The 18,354-nt window shown below is 35.7% G+C and overlaps 1 protein-coding gene across 2 annotated transcripts in view; it reads left to right on the plus strand.

Moving 5' to 3' along the window:
• Plc21C (Phospholipase C at 21C) overlaps positions 1–18,354 on the plus strand; it is a 131,120-nt gene that overhangs the window by 69,415 nt on the left and 43,351 nt on the right. For both annotated transcript variants that reach the window (XM_081758703.1, XM_081758704.1), the window contains exons 16-18: positions 213–377; positions 8,321–8,623; positions 15,821–16,037. In XM_081758703.1, the coding sequence (XP_081614829.1) occupies positions 213–377; positions 8,321–8,623; positions 15,821–16,037 (685 nt within the window). The remainder of the gene's footprint in view (positions 1–212; positions 378–8,320; positions 8,624–15,820; positions 16,038–18,354) is intronic.

The following is an 18,354-nucleotide window of genomic DNA, read 5'->3' on the forward strand; positions in this document are numbered from 1 at the left end:
CAAATGCTACTCACTTAATTGAACGATCCTAAATGCAATAGATAAATACATCTCTTATCAAATGCTACTCACTTAATTTTTAACCTAAAACTTTTTTATATTTCTTTAAAAAAGTTAAGTGCATTCCATAATGTTTGTTACATATTGTTGGTACTTTTTAGTACTTTATTTCAACATTTTATTTAATAGTGATTCAATTTGTTCCATTGCAGATAATATCTGGCCAATGCCTAACTGACAAAAGAGTTGGAACGTACATAGAAGTAGACATGTATGGATTACCGGCTGATACCGTACGGAAGAAGTTCAGGACAAAAGTTGTTCCCAGCAATGGTATTAACCCAGTCTACGAAGGCGAACCATTTGTTTTTAAAAAGGTACGAATTAAAATGATCAATTTTAAAAATTAGTTCCTAAGGCATCTTTTATAAATAGTATATGCGTAAAGAGTAAGCGATAGGAAAGACAAACAATAATCTATTGGGTTGGCCCATAAATTTGTGTTTCAAAACATCGCCGACAATGTTTGGAAGGTGATTCCTGAGACCAAGACAAGGCGAAAAGTATAGACCAACCTGGGTGCACAAATGCTTCCTTTCGGAGTTATAGGGTGCCAAAAACATGAAAAAATGAACTTTAAATGTCCATAGCTCCGAAACTATGAGACCTACCTTGGTCGGGTCAAGACTGATATATATACAGGGTGGGCCATTTTAATCAATCCACGGAAATATCTGAAAAATGATAAAACATAGAAGTAGGGGGTCTCACGGGAGTTGTATTAGCAAATTCATCTTTAGATATTGTAATGTTTGAAGTACACGTTATATTGCTAAGGGGGAAAATCAATTCCGCCAAAAGTACCCTTCCCCGCCCCCCGTAAATGGGAGTGACGGGGGGTAACTTTGAAATGTCAAATGGGAACATGGGTCGAGTAATACCTCGTTCGAAAGGTCTTGGAAAACTAAGTAACGCTGTACCAAAAGATGTTTCATATGGAGCACCAGTTTCAGAATGGCTGCCATGATATGGTTCTAAAACTCCAGTACCCGTAGTATGAAAACCATGGAAGGTAAATGAATGACACAAAATTGAAATACGTAAATACCATAGGGCATATCGAATGATATGACCCCTGTGATCCCAGCGGCCTCCCTGAAGGGGTCTTGTGGGCTAATTTCAAAATTTCAATGTCGGACCGGACAACGGTTCGGGCGTACGCTTCACCTACCCAATGCTGTTTGGAAGGCAGACTTCATGGATAGAGAATTGGTGCACTGAGTTAATGCGGATGGCCACATTTACATTTTTATTAACTATTAGCACTCATGTCATATTGTGAGCTTGAGGGACGAAACGGTGTGTACGTATATCCCCGAAATGCTTTCCGAATAACCAGCACGCATTGCATAAAAGTTTCTGTGGCGATGGAGATTAGCAAATTCACACGTTTGTAAGTTCCAGTGACTGCATATTCGACAACTTCTTTCGTATAACGTTCCTTGTGTTTTCGCATCAAATCATACTCAGCCATATAGATATGCGTTACCATTCAAATAAAATTTCACTTTTTTTTAGTCACTACAGCGTCATTCTTACAAACAAATGTTTCAACCACACCATACCTATTTGTAGCGTAGCCTTAATTAGCGAATTAAAGTAGAGTTCTCATTTGAACTTTCACAATTACTTTCCACGCCACTCACATACAGAGCGCAAAGAGAGATTATTTTGCAGGACTTGGATTTCTCTCTATACATTATGGCAATTTTACTCTAACATTTTTATCTCTATTGTATCATTCTCGAGCCTTGGAACACCTCCGTGGCTTTCCTATTTAATTTTCGTTATTTTCATTTATCTCTAACCGTATTCATACTATGCGCACTAGACGTTTTCTTAGACACAGTCACCATGTCTTGGTGATCATTTTGAAAACTGTGTCTCATGTCGAAAATAATCTTACAGAAGCTGTTTGATATTCATTTGTCTATGTAACGTGATGTTACTCGCTTCAAGTTACTATTTGAAATTTTCAAGTTGGCCCCGGATGCCTTTCAGTTGGCCCTTGGAGTCACCCCGACAACACCTCTCGATGTGCCTTACGTCAGTTACCTACTCCAGGTTTTTTTCTGTTGATTTATCTCCAATCGCTTTCATACTATGGGTACTAAACCTTTTCTCTGACACAGATACTGTTTTGGCAGCCATTTGAGAACACTGACACTTCACCTCAATCGTTTTCTCCTGCAAGATGTTTGATTTTGCAAGATTTATCGAACGAGGTACCACTCGACTCATGTTATTTGAAATTTTGAAGTTAGCCCCCAAGACCCCTTCAGGGAGGCCACTGGGATCACAGGGACCACACCATTTGATATGCTCTATGATATTTACGTATTTCAATTTTGTTCCATTCATTTACCTTCCATGGTTTTCATACTACGGGTACTGGAGTTTCCGAACCATATCATGGCGGCCATTTTGAAACTGGTGCTCTATGTGAAACATCTTTTGGTACAGCGTTACTTAGTTTTCCAAGACCTTTCGAACGAGGTATTACTCAACCCATGTTCCCATATGACATTTCAAAGTTACCCCTCGTTACCCCCATTTACGGGGGGCGGGGAGGGGTACTTTTGGCGGAATTGGTTTCCTCCCTTAGCAATATATAACGTGTACTTCAAACATTTCTTCTATGTTTTATCATTTTTCAGATATTTTCCGTAGATTGATTAAAATGGCCCACCCTGTATATACTGTATATTAGGGTGGAGTGAAAAATTGAAGTTTGCACATCGGTATTCTAATAGTGCGGGATTATTGCTCCTTAGTAAGTATTTTAAAAATCAATATTTATTTTCGTTGAAATCTATTATCTTTGGGTGCCACCAGCATGGTTAACCCTTTCATTCCGCAAAATTTTCCAACTTTTAGGTTGGCGAGCAAGGAGACTAGATGAATGGTTGATATCCTGCCAAATAATTGTCTTAGAAACTTGAACTAAAAAGAACTGAAATGAAGAGTATGTGTTTTTATTCTGCCAAAGCATTTTACAATACGTAGAGTGAAAATATTTCAAATTTTCGTGCTACAAATACTGGCAGAAAGGGTGGAATAATACGACGTTTAGAAGAGTCTGTTCAGAGACTTTTGCAATGGTTGGTTGGTTTGTCTGCTGCACGTAAATGAGCTCCCTTTAACACATTTGCTAGAATTAATTGATGGTAAGATAACAGATCCTTATGCATTTTCTGGACAGATTGGAAGATCATTATTAAATTGTGAAAACCAACAAGTTGTGGAATAAGATGTAATTGAGAGCCGTCTTTCAGCTTTCGAGAATTATAATAATCTCAGTGCGGATCAGAAATATTTGTATGAGATTCGCAGGGCTGTTTCAAATGGACATTTTCCTGATTCTTTGGCAAAGCGCTATGAAGGAAACATTGCGAACGTCAGGTGGGTTCCTACAAAAAACAGAATTATTCGATTGTATGTAGCTACACCAAACCCTTCAAAAGAATTAAAAGTGCTCTCTTAGTATATTGTAAAAGTGTATGCGCCAGTTTGGTTCAGCATAAAACAGAAACGTTTTTGCACAGATGGATCAAGACATTTCTTCAAAATAATTCAGTTATCGCGCTTCCTTTCTGAAAAGTACAAGGCTGTAATTGGTCCTGTACTTCAAAGAAATGGATGCTTTGGACATCCTGAAAACATTCTCCTCTCTATGATGACAGATGAGAAGAAACATACCAGAGAATTGGACTTAAGACGAGTCCTTAAGGCAAAACCTCGCAAATGCCTGGAATCAGAAATTACGACATTCTATTGCTGAATTTTGAAGCTGAAGACTACACAGAACTCATAAACTGGACAGATTTGGTTATAACTTGTCCCCCCCCCCCCCACACACACACACTTATTATGGATCTCACTGCTGCGAATATTTATAGAGTCATTCAAGGTGATACCACAAATATTGAAATTCCGAATATTCCATGCTGTAGAACAATGTGTAAAATTGGTGACAGAAGCATCGTCTTGTGTTTGTGGTGTAAGTGCACGAGATGGATACATAAGGGCAATACTCGAGTCCCGAAGACGTATGCCTGTCTTCAACACATAGTCAGAGTTTTCTACAGTGTAATGTATGTTATGTATCTCCACATATTATTTTGATATGAAGTTTTTCTAGCTCATTTCCAAGAATAGAAAGTAATGTATTTTGTCATGTTTTCACATATTATTTGTATATTAAGATTTCTTAGGTTATTTCCAAACTGAGATCAGAAATCTTCATGTCATTACATGACTTTTCTTATATTTGCAATAATCTAAAAATTGTGTGAAGATGTCTATTGTAACATACACTACACACAAAAACCTAAATCTTATGTTTGTACTGAGTGGTGTATTTTTGTCATCTTTTTTTCACATATCATATTATAAAGCTTTCTTAGCTTATATTCAAACAGACAAGAATGAAAAATCGCCTCACTAACTTCTCTAATATTATTAATATACAGTATTTATCAATGATGCCTGTAGTCGAGTATATACGTAGGGTAATACAGACTACACATAAATCTAGTCCAATTTTACGTACAAGGTAGTGTTCTTTTTTTTGTTTGTTCACATATGTTTATAAAGATTTTCCAATTGATTTTCAAACTAAGATAAGAAACAAAAAAGTTGATGTTATCAAACTTGCGTAATATTTGTAATAATTATAAAGATGTATTCGAATGTAGCATATATGTAAGATACTTAGTTTCATTTTTCCATTCAAGTATAATGTAAAAAATATAAGTACGTTACAACTAACTTTTCGAGTCCTCTATATCTATAACACTAAAATAACTGACTCAGAGGAGGGAGGTTTCTGTGATACAGTATTGTTATATAACGACTTTTCCGAACAGAAAAAAAAATTGCCTCATTTCACAATACTGTTAAAAATACATATGTCAGCCAAATTTCAAGTCCGTATAGCACCCAAAGGAAATGATTCAGGAGACTAATATTTCTGTGTCACAGTACTCTAATGGTAAGGCAACTTTTTCTCTCTATTAGAAAAAATAATACAGGAAAAAATAATTTTGTCTCTTTTACCAATACGGATAAAAATATTGGATTTCAGCCAAATTTCAAGTCCCGTGTGGCACCCAAAGGAATTAATTAACGAGACTAATATTTTTGTGACACAGTACTCTAATGGTAAGGCAACTTTTCCGCCCTATTAGAAAAATTAATTCCCAAAAAAATTTTTTGACCACTATTTCACTCCACCCTACTGTATATATCTGTTAAAGTCAACATCTGTGATTATCAAGATAAGTTTTTTTTTTTTTTTTTTTTTTTTTTTTTTTTTTTTTTTTTTTTTTAACCTGCTTGAATAGATCTAAATTATGGTATCAATTATTATTGGTAACAAACGACATACTATTTATCGTCATAAATGTTCCATTTTCTCGAAAACTACCTTCAAGTATGTAATTTTTTCAGTTCGATGTGATCTATTTACTGATAGATGTATCTTACATTTGGACAATATTTTAATTAAACGAAATTAAAATTAAAAAATTAATGATAGTTTTAGGCTGTATCTCATTAACCTCTACATATCTTGGTCCTGTTGCTAGTATTATAAAGAACTTAATGCGAATATACGAGGTGTGTTCAAAAAGTATCGAACCTTTTTTTTTCGGCGTAAACAAATGAATCGCGGGAGACTTTCTTCATTCTAGATGTAGAGGGGACACTCATGCGTAGTCGTAATTTTTTTTCCCGCCCGCAGTAAGCGTAAGCGTTGGCAGTCGGCCAACGAGTGAAGACTACAGTGAGTGGTTGTCAGATTTCATTTCTTGTTTTAATGACAGAAAAATTTGAGCAGCGATATTGCATCAAACTTTGCCGAAAGCTTGGCGATACCCAAGCGGAAACCATTCAATCGGATCGGTACATTCAATGTTGCGAACGAGAATTTGGGCATAAGGAGAGTGTCCGCGAAATTTGATTCAGGCTTTCCTCGCGAAACACAACATTCTTGTGTGTCGTCAAGCTCTCTACTCATCCGGCGTGGCTTCGTATGACTTTTCGTTATTTCCCAAGCTGAAAATGCCACTAAAAGGGACCCGATTTGAGTCAAGATATCATGTAGAATGGGATAGCGCATTTACTCACCAGTTCAAAAACTGCGTTCCAGAAGTGTTTCCAACAATAGCGGAAGCGCTGTGATAAGTGTGTGCATTACCCAGGAGACTGCTTTGAAGCGGATTATTGTTTCGGATTTCCAAATCAATAAATGTATTTTTCAAACGAAAGGTTAGAACTTTTTGAACACACCTCGTATTGGTATCAGTTTCATATAAGTAAGCTGTATGATTCTCGTACACGATCAATTTCACTTACAAATTAATTAAGTTTACAAATTAATTATTTTGTATCCGTTGTCTCCAAAATTGCGCATGCGCCTTTATATGCACGCGTATAATTCTGTTTAGCTAGACAAGATCTATAAATTTTTATGGTCATATCTTTCTACAATCTTTTCGTCGTTAAATGCTAGTAATATTGTAGAATGTATGATTTTCAAAAATATATGAACCATACAATAAAACACAGATAGAATATACATATGTTCCGTGTAGTATTAGTCATCGATTTTGTTTGACACTTGTCTATTTGTCGTACGTGCAATTTTTCGTTAAGTATATTCTCTAAGTGCCAACAAATGTAGCAAAGATGACTTTTGTAGTAGAGGTCTGCACGGGCTTGGTGCGAGTCCGCGGGCCGGACTCGGGCCTACAAAGCATATATCACTTCGGGCCCGGGCCGGGCTCGGCTGTGAATTTTTAAATATACAACCATTTTTCTGGGGCCTAACTTTGTAAATATACTGTACAACGATATTTAATAGACCATTCTTTCTGGAGAACTTTTAAAGCACATCTGCAAAATTAAACCTCTAATTGCTCTGAATAAAAATACAATTTTGTGTTAATTATTAAGTTTCTGTAATTCGGGCTTCTTTCGGGGTCATTTGATTATCACACGAGCTCGGGCCCGGGCTAAAAATCCCGGCCCGTGCAGACCTCTGTTTCGTAGTACATCAGACAATTCATAGACGTGTATGTAGAAATTCGCGTACCCAGTTAATTGGACACTGATTGAAAGTGATCTTAAGCATAATTCCATATGCTCTGTGTATCTTTTAAAACCTTCATACATTCCCTGTTGCAGTCCATACAATCAGTTGTTCTTGTGTCAGACACTTATTATACTATGTTTTTTGAACTATGACTGCGCACTTGAGGCATACAGGCTCGTGTGCTGTGGGTGGTCACTTTTAAGAGTGAGGCAAGTTTTGGTATCTTCATAGAATGATCTTAGGTCATTCACAATAATGATATTAGGTCATTCACATACAAAATTAATAGTTACCTCACTGTTAATTATTCCAGAATGTAAGTAATGAAAAGGATGGCTAATTTTAATCTGATGACTTAATATAATTATAAACCCCTATCTTGCTCTGTAGAAGTGCTTTTGTCACGACTGAAATTCTCAAAAAATTCTTGTTTTAGACTTGAGGATAGAAAGACGGCGGAGTATTGACTGATCAGGGTGCACCAATACCTAATTATGGCTCTGAATATATAAAATGTCGTCAAATGCTTGAGTTCTACATTACTTTGATTGATCTAAATTTGGTACAGTGTTGACTGCGTGAACAAGTTTACATGTTGCACTAATTTTGTATGTCGTTTTTTTTTTTTTTTTTTCTTTGTTTCCAGTCATTCAGTAGTGTATAATTCATTAGAATATCTCTACTATTAATTAACTTTTGATATAGCTTTAGTGCATACTGCGTCTTCACCATACATTTATGCATAATTTCCAGCGTTTTCCATCAGATTCTTCTATTCGTTCAAATTTCAACAGCGCAGGCTGCTCTCACTTTTTTAAAGGTCTCTCGAAATAGTCTATAAATTCAAGTATTGTATTACTATAATTTGATCTGTGTTCCTTTGTATTAAGTACAATGGATAAATTGTGACAATGTTGAAAAGTAAACTAATCACAATTGCTGTTAACCAGACATAAATTGAATAAGTTTTGGTAAGGTATAAATGATTTACAAGTTTATTATAGAGTAAGTTTATTAATAGAGGCCAAAATCACATTCAACGACAGCATGATTTGGTGTCTTAATGCACTGCTCATAGTAATTATAATACTCAAACGCTGTATATTTAAAATGTCTCAAAAGTTGCATCTTCTCTAATATGTATACATTATCCTACCATTTTAGGTTGTACTGCCTGAACTTGCGTGTCTTCGCTTAGCGGCGTACGAAGAATCAGGAAGGTTCATAGGGCACAGAGTGTTGCCACTTGTCGGATTGTGTCCCGGTTACCGACATGTGACGTTACGAAATGAAGTTGGTCAACCATTACCATTGGCGACATTATTTCTAAGTATAGAAGTGAGAGACTATGTTCCGGAAGATTTCAGTGAAATTGCAGAAGCGTTAGTAAATCCAATCAAATTCCAAAATGAACTTGATAAAAGGCATGCTCAGTTGAAGATGCTAACAGATGAAGTGTGTGATAACGTAAGTTGACATGAAATTGGAAGTTTGTTAGGAAATACACAAGTACATGTATTGTGTGTTAATTTCTATTGTCATTATTATTTAGTATTACCTATTATCATTTCAAGATAGTGGATCATCATCATAAGTGCTCTCCCATCATTGGAAGGTTACAGCCGCAAAATTAAAGAGGGTTAGTGTGACTATTGACTTGCGTCAATACAGAGACATTATATATACACAAAAGTCACAGCTCGTCCAATGTGGAAGAAAAATGTGCTGTATGACTTTAAGGTGGGTCTATTAGCAGCCGCATCAAGTCATCGAATATGTCACGCATTTGGGGAGGATGCCGTAAACACGCACCGCCAGGCATTGATTGCAGGAGTTCAGATCGGGAGATCTGAGCGTTTGTGATTAATCCCAGAGTGGGCGACCATCGGTGTTTAATGACGCCCTGAAGGGAGTCATAGAGGACATCAGTCAGACGTGTGGTGAACTTGCCAAACGCGTGGAGGTTTCCCCAGGAAGTAGTCAGACTTAACTTGAACCACATAGGGAAGGTGTACATATTGAGTAAATGGTACCTCACACGATGTCGGCAGCCAACAAGAAACAAGTGACAGCATGTTTGTCGTTAATGTCTCGGCACTGCAACATATCCATTTTTGGTACGTGGGTCTGTTTTCAGACGATCACGAACGGCAAGAACTTTTTTAGTTATCTTGTATAATCTTGTCTTGACTAAAGGTATCCGAACTCATGAGGTCGACACTTACGAATACAGAACTCGCAGACACTCACGAGTACGGAACTCACACTCATTTGACCTTTACCTCACAAAGTAAATGTGAAATTTAGTGAGCGCATGTTCCAAATCATGATATAGATGTGATTTCTGATTAGTGGTATGCGTTCGATGTCGGACGTGTGATGTGAGCCTGAAGTCAGGTGAGGTGATGTCGCCATGATGTTCAGAGCGTGACATCAAACCGCTGATGTGACAATGAGGTTGAAATGATGATGCAAGATGTTGGATTTATGGCCTGAGCGTGAGATTGAGATTAGTCCAAAGTGGGAATTATCCACTTTGTCTTGACAGGGGAATTATCCAAAGTAATACATTATAAATTAGTGGTATTCAACCCAGAGGTACGCAATGACTTCTTAGATGATACATAAACTTCAAAATAATATAGTTCTCTTAAATTTATAGCATGATACTCCAGTTCATAGTAAAACTGGATTATTGAATTAATAAGTAATAAATTATGTTATTTTATTTGGTAAATTTATCTATATTTTGGTTTGAATTTGAGGAGAGCTTAAATCTGGGAGTACACCACGTTTGAATGGAAAAGTGTTGTTAGGAGTACACTTCAAGAAAGAAGACAAAAATAGAATATCACTGGTCTAAACACCTGTTATTAAAGAAAAATCTCTTATTTCAGCCATAAATTCTAGCATTCCTCGAAGCAAACAGTTTTTCTCAAAACCTTTCCCTAATTAGTTGTGTTTTCTCTTCTTAGTTATCTAAATCACTATTTTTCTCTCCCCGCTTTATATATATATATATATATATATATATCAAAAGATCCAATATATTTCAATCAAAAATTTTCTTGTAGGACTTATAGTCTACATGTAGTGTAGCCAAACCCAAACTTATCACTTATTTGTAATTATTTGTAAGATCGCAATCTTTTGATCCATTTTTAGTTTTCCTAAAATTCTTGTTTTCCTAATTCTTCCCATTACTTTGTGTCGATTTTTTGTAATGTATGAGTTTTGTTGAGTACATTACAATAGCCTAAACCGTAAAATATAGTCAAATTTTACTCGAGAATTTATTTGTTTTAGAAAAAGTTCTGTAGTTAAGTTGTTTTCTCAACCATATCATGAAGAAATTTAAGAAAGAGGAAAGATAATGATAATCTTGTATAATCTTTAGTCCATTGGAAAATTAAATGCTTTGCAAAGGAGTGGAAACTCTTAATGTAGTATATTTACTTATTAATAATCAAAACCATTACCAATCAGATGTATTGGAGGGTAATCCATCCCCTTCAAACTTTTTAAGGGATGTAGATAGATAATTTTGAATGTTTCCTAAAGTATTTAAATCATATTTAGCAACAAGAAGGAGTATTACTGACGATAAATAAACTTGAACCGAAACATTATATATTAATAATAATAATCTGTTCAACCGTTTCGGCATTTATATAAATTTTATTTATGTGCAGTTAATAGATAAATTCAATTTAAATAATTAATTCAATTTGAATTTCTGACGAGAGTATATACTTATTTATTAAAATTAAAATAAGTCATAAGAGTTTCAATAACTTAACGTTATCTTCGTCAGACATTAACTAACAGAAGTATTTTCATAACATTAAATTATTATTGTTCGATAATTTTAATTGTTTCATATATATATATATTAATATTTAACAATCAGTTATTGTTATAATTTACGGTTTATTATAACAGTTTTTTAGAATCATCATTATTTTCACTTTCTTATTATTATTATTATTCTATCATATAATTTTTTTATTGCTTCTCTTAATTTTTCATATCCTTGATTTTTATCTTTCCATTCGTTCTAACAATCTATTCCATAATTCATGTATTTGAAGTCCATTTGTCCAGTTCATTAATCTTTTGCTTCTTTCTCTGTTTATCAGTCGCGCTTCTTCCTATTTTCTTATTACTGTTCTGTTCTGTTTTTCTAGATCTTGTACCTCTTCCCAATCTACATCATGTTTGTATATACAGTTATTCTTTTTTTAAGTCTCACATCGTCCTTATGTTGTTTTACTCTTTCTTTAATCTTTCTCTATGTTCCTCCAATGCATATCATATTACAAGTTTTACACTTCACTTCATGCACTACTCCTTCATCTTCTTCATTTATGTCTTTCTTCTTATTTCTCATTTTCTTAACTCCTTGTAGAATTCTACGACCTCCTTTTCTGTGTGTGTGTTCATACCACCTTTTCTTAATAAGGTCTTCAGTATCTCTGTCTTTTCTCCAATGTTTTCTATCCCGTCCCATTTTCACTCCTCATGCTTTTTCTCTTTTTTCCTTTCCTTCTTTCCTCTTCTATTCTGTTTTTTTATTTTTTGTTGTACTCATTCTTCTCTAGTAGACTGTGAAAATTCTATATTCCTTCCATCTTTCTTTCTCCTTCACTATCTGTTTCTTCTATTCTCCTCTCCACTTTTGTTACGAAGTTCCTTTTTGTGCTATTATCTACATCACTTCTGTTATGACAGTATATCCCTGCCTCACATTCTTTGCTATACCATCTTGCAGTAGCGGGTCGTGGTCTGCAGAAGCACCGGTTGCAATGTTGTAATATCAAAGGTATGTAGTTACGCGCAAGTGTTCCCCTCCCCCAACACTCTTGAGTCTTATCCAAAAAATATTCAGGAAATATGAAAAGGAAAGTCCTTTTAAGCTTCATTTGCATATTTATTGATTTAAGTGTTTTCTCTAATATTGACTTAATTTATAAGTTTATCCTTTTATTTTTTCAAACAACCACTATCAATGTACGTTTAAACACTATTTATATGAACACAAAACTTCTACGTTCATGCTATTGAACGAGAGAGAAATCGAATATATAGCATGTGCTGTAAACCATAAATGATATTGTTAACCCAAAAAGAAGGGGGAAAAAGCAAGAAAATTGCATATATTCAGGCATGCAGTTAAACAAAATTATTTAATTAAGTAAACTATGCATTATTTTAAAATGGAAGGTCTTTCTTCTTTCTTTTCGAGCTTCAAATTTTTCTATGACTTCATTAAAATCTGAAATGCTGCTTGCAAAGTTTTTCTAAATAGAAAGCATTGTTACTGCAAACATTTCCCGCTTTATTTTCTTTAGGGTACAGAAACACCTCTCTCATCCGACAATATGCATTTTGTTAGCATTTCTTTGTATGAATATAACTCACTCACTCACTCTATGGCCTATGAAACCCGGAGGTCAATGCCACGTTCACAAAAGCTCTCCACTGACTTTTACCCTTAGACGACTGGGTCCAGTTTCTACTTTGTATTCCTATTTCTGAGAGATCCATCTTAATATTGTCCTCTCATCTGCGCCTAGGTCTATCTAATGGTCATCTTCCGTTTGGTTTTCCAGTCAAGCGTTTCTACTTTCTTCCATCCTAGCTACATGACCTGCCCACCTAAGCCTCCTAGACTTGATGACCCTACAATGTTTGGTAAACATATAAATTATGTAGTTCCTGTTATGAAGCTTTTCTCCATTCCCCATTCCCGTTCCTCTTGGGTCCGAATATTCGCCTCAGGATTTGTTCTCAAATACTTTCAGTCTCAGAGTAAGCGACCATATTTCGCAACCATACAGAACAACAGGCATGATTATCGTTTTATATATTTTAAGCTTCCAATTCCTCGACAGAATTCGCGACAACAAGAGATTTTGAACTGAATAATAACACGAATTCCCTTCTTTTAATCGACATTTAATTTCTTCGTGCATATTATTTTCGTCTGTTAATATTGATCCCAGATATTTGAAGCTATCCACTTTATCAAAAGTATTATTTAATATATTTAACACATCCATGTTTTGCCGTATTACAGTCTCGACGCACTTCTATGTATTTAGTTTTCTCTGCATTTACTTCTAAATCCAAGTCACTGCAAGCGTTTAATAAGACCTCTTTGTATGAATATAAGGGACAAAAGGTCCATTTTTAGTAACTACGTATTTTTGTCTGCTGTTCTACTATAAACAAGCGTGAAATCTAAGATTTTTTTCTTCGAAAATGAAAAAAATAATAGTTTAACATTCCAGCAATGTACGCTAAAGAAGACAGGTGAATATTGAAAGTGAATGATTTGAGATTAATTTTGTATGCTCTCCGCCGAAAATCGAACACGGGATCATGTGCACGAAAGACACAGAGCTAGGAATTAGACCAGTGGTAAGATATTTTCTTTTTCGAGACTCGATGCCGCCTATTCCCCCCCCCCCCCCCCAGAATAGGATATTTTTCATTTTAAAAATAAAATCTATCCCAAGAATTTTCACCTGTGTATTACAAATGTAAAATAAAATTATTGATTTCGAATGACCGCCCTCAGCATTCAGTCTGTATCCGCCCCTGCTACCACCAGACGCGTATTTGTTCTTTGCGAGTTTCTGTTTTGTGAATAACCTCTCTTCCAAGCGTCTACATCTCACTCATTCTATCAATTGAGTCAAGTGCTGCCAAGCGGAGGAATTCGTAACTACTGCAGAAGCTGACTATATACCAGTTGCGGACGAAGGAGCAACTGGAAGAGGGCAATCCGGGAGGATAGCAGCGATGCAAGAATAAATCCACCTCATGTTAAGAGATAGGAGCTCGCTACCATATGCTCAATGTTACTGCTTCCAGTGGCAACGTTCGCTACAACTGGAAATGTAAATTTCTCTCTCTCTTTCAGATTTTTTAATTGATTTTTTTTTAGAAATGCATCAATACTGTTTTGCGCTCAAGAGCAAAGGTTTATTTTTAACTGATACACTACTTTAATGCTTAAAAATATCTTTAGTATTAAAAAAAAAAATCCGGTTGCACAACCATGCAACATATAGTACCAGCCGCCGCTGCCATCTTGTAATCAATCTTCCTTGGATATATGTAAATGCTTGCTATATTTCTGCAGGTTAACGTCTAATGAAGACAACGTAAAGTTATTGAAACTAATACGACTTACTTTAATTTTAATATAAAAGTATATATTCCTGTCAGAACGGTGAATATTTCCAGAGTGAATATGGACGAAGATAAATTCAATGCTAGTGTGTAAACAGTTGCAACACGTTGGCATAGAGTTCATTAACTTGTGCAGTGTATCTAAGGAAATGCAGGGTTGCTAAATGTTGATTGCTTCAATTCACTCAATACTTGTAAGCTTTTCTTGCAGATGCCTTACCTTCAAAGCACTGCATAAATTTTACGTTTAAGTTCGGGGCGTAACGTGCACAAGCTAGTAAAACTGCAAACATTTAAGTGAATGTAACAGAATCACTAATTTGATTGCTTAACTTAATAAGATCACGATGAGAGATCACGACAGTTAACTAAGATTCCGGAAGCGGGGTGCATAAAAAGTGTGAGAATTGGCAGATGTGGTTGAAATATGAAATCCTTTCTTTGATACAACAGCACATTACGTCAGTTGTGCCTTGCAGCCAAATTTCAGTCATCAATTTTGCAGAAAGTTGAGTTGAAATGTCTGGTGTCAGTGTTTATGTACAGTGAGAAACAGAAAGTAATCCATGGGTTTAACTTCACATGGAGTTGTCAAGAAGCTGTTTCGTGCGTAATATCTACATAAAAATTGTGTGGAGTGGGCCAAAACTCACAAAGATTGGATTAGTGAACAGGCGCAAAATAGTGTTTAGTAATGAGACGAAAATAAACATTATAGGAAATTAAATCAATGTATGAATATTAAGGCATTGATATACGTGAAAGAATAAATATTGTTATCTATTTATTCGTTAAATATCATCCATTGTCGCAGATATAAGTAACTTCTGAAACTTGATTTGTATTTCGCGTAAAATTTCCTTTAAACTTATTTATATATCACTGTAATGCAAATACGTTTTTTGAATCCTTGTAAACGCGCAAAATTACATGGAGTCCCTATTCATTGTTCCATGACTATAGATGTGTATGTATGTATGTATGAAGTGGTTTCGCCACTTGTTGAAGACACTAACCACAGCACTCCTCGAACACCCGACAGGTCATGCAGTTTCCAAAATGCACGTGCCGAGCCTCCGGGCCATTACAATCTGCCCTCTGTCAAACTCAGATAGATCGCGCGCCTTCCCCATTCTCCACACGGCCAGCACGTACGTGCTCCATACGTGTGTCTGAATAGCAGGCACTCCTCGTTAGGTGACACTGCTATCGCCTGGATGGGTTTATATCGATAGTAGGTAGGTGATCATAATGTTCTGGCTGATTTGTGTATGTAGATAGTAAACCTTCCTTAATTAGTGGAAGATTCCGTTGAAATCTTTGACAGATTTTTTTGAGTTGGTTCCTTTTCTTTATACGACAAATTGGTACTTTTTGATAGCTTTTTGTGTGCCATTTGATAGTACTTTAATATTATACTTCATACTTGCGAATTCTAATCAACCTCTTGCTGTCATTACAAAGGACGATCCACCAAGAGATAGAGACGGTGCCATTGAAGAACAGCTGAATAGGAAGACGGGGAGTCCGGATGCAGTTGGAGCATCATCTGTAGAGGAGCAGGTGACTGTTTCTACTGAAAGTGCTTTACCAAGCAATGCAGTTCAAGAACCAGCACCACCTCAGATTCAGATGCTGAGTGTGAGATCGTCATCAGTACCTGCACGTGCAAGCCTAGTAGGTAAGTAAGTTATAGCGTTCTATAGATTGCGAAATGTGATTCCCACAATTATTATTTTTTTATGACAACAATAAACGAATCTACTAATAATAAAAGTTTGACACTCGTCTGAAGCATCCAGATTAAAATCCAGTCGCAGACAGTATCAGCGATAAACTCCCGCCATCATCAGTGTGTGCTTCTATTCAATAATTCTATTGCTGGAAAAACTACATTTTTGCCAAATCTTCCCCCTCGGAGAAATAATGGTGGTTGATGAATTTTTCATAAGTTTCCTTGCTTTATAATCTGAGTTGTCATCCCATTACCAGTATCAGACTTGTAGTAAATAAATATCGACAAATTATTTATTTGTACACTAAAACCACTAAATCGTTCGACACCACTTTAGTCCTGAATGGCGTATATGTGACTGACCACTACCGCTTGTGAGAAACACTATCAACTAAAATAATAATAATAATAATAATAATAATAATAATAATAATAATAGTGCGTCTAAGGCGGCGCCTTCATTACACTACTAATGCGAATTTCCCAACTTGTGCAAAAGAATTGAAGTTCCTCGAGCAGATTCGAACTGCGAATTGCGAAGTCCGACAAACAAGTTGCAAATGCGAGTGATCTCAACAGTTGGGATTGTTCGTCCGAACGTGTGCGAATGAAGCGTTGTCTGCAGTCGAAGTGATGTAGTTTACAGGGTGGTGCCTATAGAAATTGTGCTTAGGGAAAGCTACAACTATATCAAGTGCAATTATATATTTTAGAATAATACAAACGAGATTTTGTAATTCCATATGTCTGTTTATTCAAAATATTTGAATTTGAATAGAACGCTGTTCATATTAGTGAGGACAGACCTCAGTTTTAGATCGAACTTAATTCTACGTATATGTGCTTAACCATTCTCCGTATTGAAAGACTCTGGTTTTATTTATATTTTCATTTTATATTATCAACATTATCCAGGAATATTATAGTTTTTTTTAATTATTTTTTTTTAATCTACGATTTTGCATACAGGCTAAGGGAGACCATAATGATGGGATGAACGATAATGATAGAATGACTGAAGTGGCGGGAAACTGTTACCGTTTTTCCAAAAGCTTAAAATACGAATTTTATACTTAAAATTTAAATTGTATCTTTCAAAGATATACGTTGATGTAATTCGCTTTCGCAGTTTTTCCGATCCATTGTAGGCAGTTGAGTTCGCAATCGGATTCAGACACAATTTAGGTGCGGCCTGACCGATTATTCTTCTAAGAACGAACATACTAAATCATTCCACACACTTTTGAAAGGTGGATTTGTAGCAGTTGCACCTTTTGTGTAATATTTAAAAAAATGTTACCTTGTGATTATTTTGAAGATAAGTTGACGTTAATAAAACAATTACCAGCTGAATAACTCACAGTATTTCCATATAATTCATATTTTGAAATTAATCTTTACCTTATTTCAGTATTTGGTGTTCAAACAGACGGTACAATTATGTTTGACGGATCGTTAAGCCCAGATTTACGTTACAGCCTAATTTCATGTACTCTACATCAAAGAAATAGGGGAAGCCATTATGACGATCATTCTTCGATCAATTTCCACTTCTGATGAACGCTGTCCTTTTGATTGCGAACTATATAAGCTATTTGTAAGTTCAGTTGTCTTTGCGTTTACGGAAGTTAACATGCTCTTGACGGTGTAGTGTGTCCCACGGGTAAAGATGTGGAGAAACGTTGATAGATCTGAATACCAGTCTTCCCGGCTAAGTAAAATGGAGCAGCAGTTCAACTCCAATGTGGTCTTCCAGTTAAATTAGTGGTCAGGCTGCCTTGCATCAATTTAAAGGGAGAACCACCTTGTGGCTATATGATTAGGGTACACATTTTCGACGAGGGAGACCGGGTTGGATTCCCAACGGGAAGTTGTGTGGTTCGGATTCCATGTTAGGCTGTAGACCAGGTTTCATATAATCTCGCTACTGATAAGGCCGCACAATCCCAAATCAATAACCAACCAATCATCTTAAAGGGACATTGGTACTGAGAAATTATGTATATTGTTACATTTTTATATTATTCTCTTTCCAGCCTTAGAAAAAAAGTAATGTAAACAAACCCACCTGACTACCAGTGGGTCGATGACCAGTTGGTCTCACTGCACTAGTATCCTACCGCAATATAATCCCTACTAAAATAATAATTTTCAAATAAAGATATCGGAATTTATCCTGCATTTTGTGATAATAAATGCAATATATATAATATTTAACAACAGATGTAGCTTTATTTCAACCTCACCCGTATTTGGACATACG

This window comes from Thermobia domestica, chromosome 5 (genome assembly GCF_964235325.1).
Source record: "Thermobia domestica chromosome 5, izTheDome1.hap1.1, whole genome shotgun sequence".
In the NCBI taxonomy this organism is placed as follows: Eukaryota; Metazoa; Arthropoda; class Insecta; order Zygentoma; family Lepismatidae; genus Thermobia; species Thermobia domestica.